Below are 11,237 nucleotides of genomic sequence, written 5' to 3'. Positions count from 1 at the left end.
CACCCGACTCAAACCGATAATATCCAGCCACGTGTCAAATTGTTCCAGTGGGCCCCGTAGAAAGTATATCTTAGCGGAGCTGTCTCATGGTGCATTCGGTGCGGATACCGCGCGGATATGATGCTTACCATGTAGGGGTGCTAAGTCGTATCTGTATCCGAGGAAATATCTGTAACCATAGTCGTTAGCATATAAATATGGTTACTCAAATATATAAACATATAGGATGTGGTCACAGAGATGGTTTTGTACTAAAATATCTGTATCCGTATCCGAAATATCCAAATACATATTAGTCATACTCTTATGATAGTTTTGTGGTTAATTTTGAAGATCAAGATGTCTAATCTTAACTTTTTAGTTATAATGAACATACTAACGAGCTCTTTTGTATCACATAAACTATGTTTTTCTCAATGCTATCTAGTTTTCTCATATCCGTTTTTGTATCCACATGCATATTCGTTTATATATCCGCATGTATATCCGTACCCGTTTCTGATTTTAACGGATATGAATATGAATTTTCCTTACCGAAGTATATCCATATCCGTATCTGAGATGAGTAAGCGGATATGGATATGGTAATAGGGATGCATTCAGTCCGGATACGACTCGAATATGGATACAGTTCGAATATGATGCTTAGTGCATTCAATCCGGATACAGCTCGAATACGGATACAACTTGAATATGATGCTTGGTGCATTTGGCCCGGATACGGCTCGAATATGATGCTTACCATATCCATATCCGTTTACTCATCTCAGATACGGATACAGATACAGATATACCTCGGTAAGAAAAATTCATATCCATATCCGCTAAAATCGGATACAGTTACGGATATATATGCTGATATATAAGCGGATACACATGCGGATACAAAAACGGATATGAGAAAACTAGATAACATTGAGAAAAACATAGTTTATGTGATACGAAAGAGTTCATTAATATGTTCATTATCACTGAAAAGTTAAGATTAGACATCTTGATCATCAAAATTAACCACAAAATCATAATCTAAGAATCGAAACTATCGTAAAAATATGACTAATATGTATTCGGATGTTTTAAATACAAATATTTCACTACAAAATCATATCTGTAACTAGGGCTGTCCATCCGGGCCGGCCCGGCCCGGCCCGGCCCGGGAAACCGAGCCCGGGCCGGGCAAAACCCAAGCCCGGACCCTGGCCCGGGTGGTCCGGACCGGGCCCGGGCCTGAGCGGGCCGGACACCGGGCCAGCCCGGTTTGATTTTTTTTAAGAATTTTTTTTTTGTTTTTTTTTATTTTTTTAAAATTTTAACAAAACCATAAATCATAAATTATTTTAACAAAACCATAAATCATAAATTATTATAAAAAATGTCATAAATGTAATTAATAACTTGAAATGAAATGACATAAATTACAAGTACAAAAAATGATAAAAATAACTTCTTTATTAATAATCGGTAAATCCTTTACAAGTATAAATTTATTTCGAAATTCGTCGCATCACAATAGATGAGTACATCCCAACTAGGTTGGCACCTACTCACCCATATCACTATCATTTGCAACTTTTTTCGAAATAATTTAATTCAAATTTAAAGCTAAGAAATAAAAATTACAATTTTATGAATATTATCTAATCATTATATCTATCTGCTAGTCCCAACTCTTCAAATTTATCTTCAATCATAGCAATCCGTTCGATGCCTTGTGTTCGCTTCTCGTATCTCCACCAATCCTGTAAGCACATCACCGCTTGTACAGTATACGGATCTAAGCATGTCCTGTGGTCGTCGATCAAACGTCCTGCTGTGCTGAAAGCGGATTCCGAGGCTACAGTCGAAACCTGCACTGATAGTAAGTCACGAACCATGGTGGAAAGTATAGGATATGAAACTGATCCATATACTTTCCACCATTGCAAAATATCTAAAGCATTTCCTTGACATCTAACTAAAGAAGCAGAAAAATATTCATCTATTTCAGAAACATCTAATCCTGATGAAGTTCCAGATCCACCAGTTAGTTCAGCTACCATTGCATACCTATCAAAACTTACACTTTTACCTCGACCTGTGCTCGAAGCTGAAGGTGCCGAAGCTGAAGACTGTTGTGTAGCTACACCATATCTAGCTGCATACTCATCATATAAGGTTTGAAAATAATTTCTAATAGCTAAATAATGAGTAGTAGCAGTAAGGGTGGATCCATCATCTAAGTCTATAATCTGTCCACCATACAATGATTGTAACAAACTTCGAAGGCCAATTTCCTTCAAGCATGGATCAATAAGAACACCAATACCAAAAATATGAGGAATAGGCCTAAAATACTTATTAAATTTACTCTCCATTTCAAAAATTATACTTCCAAAAATATCATCCATACGATATTTTGTAAAATTTTTTTGAATATTTAAAATTTGTAAAGCAGCTAAAGTAATAGTTGGATAATAACAACCAGATAATAACATAGTAGCATCATAAAAAACTTGTAACATCTCATTTAATTTACATATAACTGTCCATTCATCTTCAGTTATTCCATAAGCACTACCAGAGCTAGAACTAGAAGCATAAAAATTTATAAAATCATTTATAATTTCTTTATATTCTATTGCTACAGATAACATTGCATAGGTGGAATTCCACCTATGGTCAACATCTTTTGGAATTAGTCTAGGCTTATAATTTTTTCTTTTACAACATTGTTTCCATCTTTTAATTCTCATTTCAGAAGCATTATGCATATTAGTAACTGTTCTAACTTTTTCTATCATGGGTTTAATTTCAGAAAATGCACTTTGAACAATTAAATTTAAAATATGACAGATACATCTAACATGAAAAAGCTCACCATGACATGGCAATGACAAAGTTATTTTCAGAAAATCAACAGCTACATTATTATTACTTGCATTATCTAGTGAAAGAGTAAATATTCTTTGATCAATTTCTAGTTTCATAAGTTCTTCAACAATTAAATTTGCAACATTAATACCAGTGTGTGACTCTTCAATTGCAATAAAAGAAACAACTCTTTTAAACATTTTCCAACTTTCATCAATCCAGTGTGCTGTTATACATAAATAACCAGTTTGCACTCTAGATGACCAAATATCAGAAGTTAAAGAAAATTTGCAGTTTAAATTTTTAAAATAAGAAATTATTTTTCCCTGTTCCTCAACATAATATTTTAAAATATCACGTTGACAGGTTTGACGAGAAAATTTTGTAAATGCAGGATAAAAACCATCTCTAAATAAATCTTCAAATTCATCATCTTCTACTAATTTAAAAGGAAGGTTTTTAAGAACAATAAACCTGATTACGCATTTCCGGGCTCGGGCAGCGTCATAATTCCAACTGCCGAGGGTACCTGAAGAGGATGATTGGGAAAGCATAGACTGCCGGATATCACCTTGTAGATTTTGGCCTTTGTTGTGTTTTTCAATATGCCGTTTGAGATGGTTGGTGCCGCTCTTATGATGAGCTTTGAATATCTGGCCGCACAACGCACATTTCGCATTCTGAGAGATGATCCTACCGTGTTCATCCTTGGTGACGTCTATCTTCTCAAAAAAATTCCATACATCAGACCTCGGCCTTTTTGGAGCTCTTGGTGCCGTAGATTCGTCGCCACCAGATTCAGGATTAACACCGGTAGGATGAGGAGTTGTTGTAGGAGGACTCATCTCTGGATCGGTAGGAGTTGCATGTTGCTCTTCATAATCAGACCCAGAAGCCATTTGTTGGAAGTATTAGAAAATACAAAAGATTATAGGATAGTATATTAGTATGAGATAGTATAAGATTGTATAAGAGAGTAGTAGAGAGAGAAATAGATGAGTTTTGTTGTGAGAAAATGAATTGAAACCCCCCCTCTATTTATAGAAGCAGCCCCCTAGGTAAATGACCAAAAAACCCTCGAAAAATAGCCGTTTTTTGACCGTTTTAAGGGGCAAAACGGTCAAAAGACCAAATCTGGCCGTTAGGCCAGATTTGGCCCGGGCCGGGCTGGGCAACGGTCACCTTTGTGACCGTTTTGGTCCGGGCCGGGCCGGCCCGGCCGGACGCGGGGCCATTTCAAAGCCCAGTGCCGTCATTTTTGGCACTGTTCGCGGGGCCCGGACGTGGCTGCGCAACGGCCGACCGCAGCCCGGGTCCGACCCGGTTTGCCCGGTTCCGGGCCCGGGCCGGGTTCCGGGCCCGGGCGCGAGCACCGGGCCGGGGCCTGGGCTCCGGGCTTTTTGTCCGGCCCGGGCCCGGGCTTCGGGCTTTTTGGACACCCCTATCTGTAACCATATCCTATCCGTTATAAATTTAAGTATCCGTATCCGGATTCTAACGAATATTGTTCCGGATATTTATGACTACGGTGTAGCACCCCTGCTCAATGCCCATAAACTTTTTTATAAATTTTTAATACAAGTGGATCTCTCTTCGCTCTCTGTCTCGAGACTGTAGAAGAGGGGGAAAAAGAGAAAAAAAGAAGAAAAAATTCTTGGATAGACAAACAAGAGGAGGAGGAAGAAGAAGATGCATTCGTTCGGTTACAGAGCGAACGCGCTGGTGACGTTCGCGGGTACGATGCTGGCGTGCTGTGCGGCTTCGCCTCTCTCTATCCGAACAACTTCAACGTTCCTCCCCACCGCCGACGTCCAGGTTAGCCGCCCCCCAAAACCCTAACCCTAGATTAGGGTTTTTTTTTTGTTTCCCTCCTCAATTTGTAATTGTGGCGTGGTTTCATGTGCTTTACACGGTAAAAGTTTACGGTTTTGAGTTAAATCAAAAAAAAAAAAAAAAAAAACCCTGAAATGTAGGAGATTTTGGATCTTGTGAAGAACCAAATTGGTCAATTTTCAGCCTATGCATCTGTAACGTCCAAATCGATAGTTGCGGAAGTCTATTGGTCCATGACCGTCTTCGATAATTTGGAAAGGTTTCCTCTTTTGTGTTTTTGTTAAGTGTGGATTAGTGGTATTCATGATCTGCTGTTTATTTTGATGCAACAGACAAGAAAACGACGATTGCTTTCGCTTAGCAACTCGTGAGAATTATAGTTGTGGATAACATGTATTATGATGATTATCGTCATTGTCTTGGACCGTCTTATCTACTGAATAAAACTGCAGGGATAGTTGACATCTAATGAGTAGTTCGGCTTACGTGGTTTGTGGTTGCCTAGTTCTGTCTTTGACAATTATACTTAGTGATAATTGTAAAATCAGATGTGCCCGAATTGTTTCTCATTTCAAAGTTGCACTATTCCAACGAAATAGTTATGATGATTTTTTAGCACGGTTGTGTAGTCCCATATTCTCTTGAATTTGGATTCCCTCCACTACAAAAAAGCAGGGGAGAGACCACCACTTTTAATCTTAACCGTGGATGATTGTAGTGGGTGATTGTGATACATTTTAAATCTAACACTCAACATACCTCTGTTCATTGCACCCACTCCTAATTTACGCTCAAAAAAAAAAAAATTCACAACCAAAAATCATAACCACCCACTAGATAATTAATGATTATGATTAAGTAGTGGTCCCTTCACTACTTTTTCGGTAGTGGAGAAGATCCAAATCCTATTGCCTCCTCTTAGAGTTATGTATAGAATATATGGAGTTTCTTTATTGAACTTTATGTTCCTAGCGGTGGTCAGTGATGTTTGACCTTTCCTTTTTGTGCAGGTATTGAATATAAACTGGTTCCAGAAGCAACCAAATGGAAATGACGAGGTGATTCTCAGTTCTGTATTATTTCGAGCATTTAACACTCCTAATGATTTAATGACATCCAGTGAGCTAATATGAACTTATATTCTCTTCTACAAATTAATGAAAATGGAAGGTAATTTTTTCAGAGTATAATATGTGTTTGTCTGTAATATAGAACTGTTATTTTTTAGTTATGATATACAATTTTTTCCGTGAAAATGATATGACCCAGAAAATTAGCATGAAAACTGTAATTTTCTTCATTTTGACAACAATAGGAACTGGATGCGTAGGATATATAACCTCATTGACTGGCAATTTTCTGAATATAAAAGCATACATTTGGTATTTGAAGGATGGGCTTGCTTGCCTTGTTATGAAATGATGATAAATCTCCCTTAAGTATTTAACACTTATGGAAACTGTGATTTAGATGACACAATACTATTATTCACAATGGGGATGCGTGGTATTTTCTTTTAGGGTGAAGATGCATGGCGTGAAATGGAATAGTTTAAGAGATATAGGGAGAATGCTGAAATGAAAAGAAAAAGGAAAGATAGAAAGGAGGGAAAAGAGAATTAAAGAAGGAAATGGGGCAACATTTCTTTAACTTGGCCATATTTTCGATAAAAAAAAAATTTGTCACAGGTATAGGTATGCTTTAAGTTTTTTTTTCTTGCTCTTTGTTTTGACCTCTCAGGTATCTGTATAATAACTACCCTTTGTGAATAGGCTACTCTGCCATACTATATGCTTGCGTTCAACACGAATGCATGTAATCTTGAAGTTAATCCTACTTATAAACACAAACGATTACATTGAAATTTTGATGAATTTGTGCATTAGTAGTCTTCTACCAACACCTGTATCCGTACTGCTTGAATCATAGTCATTATTACATTCGGTGAGGCCTAACTGGTCCTAATGTTCATGATTCCTGTACAAATGCATGTTTTATCGATCTTAAAAGTCTTATATAGTGCTAAAGGGATCAATATTGGAGAATCATTTTTCCTCCCTAGGTCTTATTTACTGTATTTACTTTCAGTTCTTACTGTAACCTTTTGTCTTTGATACTTAGGTCAGCTTGACACTAAATATATCAGCAGATCTTCAATCCATGTTCACCTGGAACACGAAACAGGTACTAGTCACTACCAGTACACTTAAAAGTCTCAAATTATATTTATTTTGCTTCTTCGTATTGGTCCTAAAATTTTTTTATGGCAGTGCATCTCCAACAAATTACTACTGCAATACACCTTCTATACATGCTATAGTTGTTGCCACATGAATAGGAAATATGTATCTTAATAATAGAATTGATGTGTCCCCTGTATTTCTTTGATCCGATTTATCCAACATTGAAAAATGGAGGGTTTGATTCTGAAACTTTTAAATATGTTCTCTTTGATTGTTGGTGACTAATTGACTATGGTACCCTAAAATTTAGTTTTCGTTCTTCTAGTATGTTTGTCGTTCTACATTGTGCAGGTCTTTGTCTTTGTTGCTGCTGAGTATGAGTCTCCACAGAATGCATTGAATCAGGTAAATTTTATTCTATTGCTCTTGTATCACGTGACATAAATCACCTCATAGAACTGTATGTTCCCTGTGTTCTGTATCATGCTTGCAGTTTAGATCTCTGCAACTAAAAGTGATACCAAATCATAAAGATGTTTTTCGTATAATTTTATTGACCATTTCCTGGGAACAGAACTGCATACTAGAACTGTTAAAATAAAAAAATTTATCGGATGCACTGACAATATAAAATATATTGCCCAGTATGTTATTCTGATTATCTTGTGTAAATCACAAATACGACAGGTTTCACTTTGGGATGGTATCATACCATCAAAAGAACATGCAAAGTTCCGGATTCATACAACAAACAAGTATCGCTTGATTGATCAGGCAAGCAGCTTACCCATCTATGATTTCTTTCTATTTTCCCCCCTTCTAGTATAGAACAGGAAGGAAATAAGTAAAGTAACAAAGGAAAGGGAAGCTTAGATGATTTTTTTTAATTTCTTTTTTAGGGAAACAACCTCCGAGGCAAGGAGTTCAACCTGACCATGCACTGGCATGTGATGCCTAAGACGGGCAAAATGTTTGCCGATAAAATTGTTATGAATGGATACCACCTGCCTGAGAACTACAGATAGTGTTTTTGCTCCCTCGCTGTATTTTGGGCTCTAAATTAAAGACTGTGCCTTGTAGAATCTAATTGTGATACAAACCTATAATGTGTAGCAGGTTAATATATTGTTTGAGGATCTTAGTATTATGGATTTTTTTTTTTGTTGTAGCATCACTAAGATCTGATTTTGTTATATACTTTATTTAGCTTCTACCCTGATTTTGTTTAGAGTAAATCTTGTTATTTTCTATAAAGTTATAAGCTATTTTCTTGTTTTGAACCAAACAAGCAAAGTACAAAAAACAAGAAAATTGGTACTTTTTGATTTCTCAAAACTTTTCCTATAATTTTTTTAAGAAATACAAGGAAATCATATTTTAGGTGAAAAACATTTCCTATAATTTCTAGAAATTGAACCAAACACCCCCAAAGTTTCACATATGTTGAATGACTGATATAGTTGTGGTTCTTATCTGAATTATCATATAACGATATCTCGAGGTTATAGACTTACAGTTATTTTTCTAGCTTGCCTTATCTGGGATCATCTCACATCCTGATCGTTGTTCTGAACTTTCAGATTACTGAAGGAACTCCTCCAAAGTGGATGCGGTTGTAGGTCGCATATGGACCCATACCGGTATATATCTATTACCAACAAGTCAACAACTCGTTGACCATAAAACCACCATGTTGCCATGATAGTCTTCAAGTTTATATATGTAAGCATTCTATCATGATTCTTATTCTAGCACATCACTCGCACGATTGGGACCAAAATAGCTACCTCCACTACCGCAAGCGAGAAATCAAGTGAGAAACGTTATCGCTGAAGAAACGAGTTAAATAAATTGTATATAACAATGTTGGTGATTTAAAACTCATTTGGGAAAGAAAATGGAAAAGGGGCGTAAAACTCATTTGGCGTTAATTTTCAGTAGGATTATATTGATCAGAAAACAAACGCAGACGGGAAAAAAGCACACTATACAATCAACAGAACAGTCTATATGATGATAAATATTTGTAGAGAGGATCACGATGCCTCACAACCAGTACAAACTTTTTGACAGAAGCACATCAATATTGCACTCACAGCGGTTAATATTTAAAGGGATCTCTTGCTGTTAGAATCACAATAATACTCTCCATAATCACATTATGATACATGATCAGATCATCTTACTCACTCGTCTCTCATGCTAGATAACTGCTGTGGAAGCTTTCATCCAGTCTTCACCAACGTAGATGCCCAGTCCTGCAAAAATCAAAATTTTATAGCACGAAAAAAAGATAAAAGTGAAGAAAGATATTACTACTTTTAAAGTTATACTAAAACGAACATAAGGTATACAAGGCCGGAGCGATACCGTTTCATATCAAAAGTAGGCAACATCACTAGGCCCAATGCATTTCACAAATATTATATTTGAAACATATGTGCATCGATCATCAGGGTGATTTTTCTTTAAAGACGATGAACAATTTACAAGTTCATAATGGTTAGATTCCGCCTATGTCAAGTGCTAATATGAAAACTTCAAAGAAGTTAAATAGATATTCTATGCAACAAGTCTTAGAGGATATAAGCCTAAATTTACCATGTGAATGTCATTAGATAGAGTGGAGAATTATTTCTTGGTAAGCTTCAAGGTAGACAACAGACAAAGATGATGAGGCATATTAGTAGAATAGCAACATCAAACATCATTCAACCATTCAAATAGCTGGATTTCATTAACATCTAACGACCTCGTGCAAAGGTTACTGACCTGTCTTTGTATAAAAAGATTTTGATGTCCGACAAGAACCTGTGTGAGCTTCAGCACCATCAGGTCAATAACCATGGTGAAGATGCTACACATGTAAGTTGTAGGATAAAAACAGAATGGTAAAAGAAATTTGTTTGTAGTGATATTGAGTATAGTGGTCAAAAAGCCTATTTAATTGCTCGTGTTTTATTTCTACCATCATAAATATGTTGTCCTGAAGGAGACAAAAGTGCGCTGCAGCTTCATTTTAAATACTATTTGGAACCTACACATCAAACCATTAAACTGTGGAAACAACCGTAAAGAAACAAAATCTTCAGGCATCTGGTCTTCAGTCTATCAATGTTATATAAGGGTCAATAGCCGTCCCAAAGTTTATTGTACACGGGTAAGATGGTAAGAGAAGAACCACTTTAACCTTCAAGCCCGCACTAGGAATGTATGATGTATGAATCTCTTCTTAATTGTTTCATATACTATTGTCTATATAATGGTCATTAGCAGCTGAAAACCAACTTCTATCTTTTCTTTATCTTTCCTTCTGTCTCTGTGTATGCACCCAATGTGGTGTGCTTGTGTGTTTGTGAATTCATCATGAATTGAAGAAATGACAGTTCTAGTTTTAATCAAGCTCCTATTTAATTCTGTAATTAACTTCAAGTCCCTCTCTGTATTTGATGTAGTTACAAGTAACCTGAAAAGCGTATAAGATGCTACAGTGGCCTCACCAGAAAGAAAAATGTGGCAATAGTATCAACTCAGTACTGGTTATAGCAGTAAATAAAAAAGAGATGATAGGAAGCCATGCATATCACAACAATTGACGACATTTTAAAAACATCTTCCTATAAGAAAGAGATTACGTCTTTTCATCTTCCCCCTTCTGCTAAGCTCTTCCATGGCCCATGGTGTTTATTAGAATAGTATTCAGTCTCACACTGGGGGTACTTGTAGTTCTGAACTGTTTCTTCATGTACATAATAAAGGCTGACCTTGAGGCAATTTGGTATTGCTTTTTTTAAGGGTGCTTTTGTTTATTTTTTTTTAATAAGCAGTCAATAATGGTGTTTGGTGAATTTTTTTTGGCACGCTTATTCAAACTGTTTCTGCTTTTAAGAGGATGTTTTTAGAAGCAATCTAAGGATGCTTTTAAAAGCATATTCTGCTTTTTTATAGTTTATATTTCTTCTAATTTTTAACAATGATTATTAAGCAAAGTTCTACCAAACATCTCTCTCTTTAAGTGTATATATCTTCTAATTTTAAACAATCACTATTAAACACAGTTCTACCAAACATCTCCCTCCCTCCTTCCCTCCCTCTCTCTCTCAAATCTCAGCCTGATATCCATCTAAACATTTAGCCTCCACTTCTTCCTCTCCCTCCCTTTCACCCATCTAAACCCTAACCACCTAATTAAGAAGACTGGCTCTCTTTGGACTAAGTCACTTTCGAGGTTATGAAAGCTTGCTTGTTTAAAACAAAAGATTAAATTGACCTACTAATTTGATTGGGTACTCCCAACTTACCTTCCCAAGCCTTCACTCGTCTATAGCTCCCTTAGCCAGAATTTCACACCAATTCGAAGGTTTGACATCG

At 36.4% G+C, this 11,237-nt stretch overlaps 1 protein-coding gene and 1 pseudogene across 1 annotated transcript; one reads left to right on the top strand and one right to left on the bottom strand.

The window, feature by feature from the left end:
- Nucleotides 4,402-8,077, top strand: LOC109845823 (signal peptidase complex subunit 3B-like). Its single transcript, XM_020415091.1, has 6 exons — nucleotides 4,402-4,665; nucleotides 5,694-5,741; nucleotides 6,805-6,867; nucleotides 7,218-7,271; nucleotides 7,554-7,640; nucleotides 7,766-8,077. Exons 1-6 carry the CDS (start codon nucleotides 4,540-4,542, stop codon nucleotides 7,889-7,891), a joined length of 504 nt encoding a protein of 167 aa, XP_020270680.1. The 5' UTR covers nucleotides 4,402-4,539; the 3' UTR covers nucleotides 7,892-8,077.
- LOC109845815 overlaps nucleotides 8,855-11,237 on the bottom strand; it is a 4,454-nt pseudogene continuing 2,071 nt past the window's right edge.

Source organism: Asparagus officinalis, chromosome 1, assembly GCF_001876935.1.
Source record: "Asparagus officinalis chromosome 1, Aspof.V1, whole genome shotgun sequence".
Taxonomy (NCBI): domain Eukaryota; kingdom Viridiplantae; phylum Streptophyta; class Magnoliopsida; order Asparagales; family Asparagaceae; genus Asparagus; species Asparagus officinalis.
This window is presented reverse-complemented; position numbering and strand designations above follow the sequence as displayed.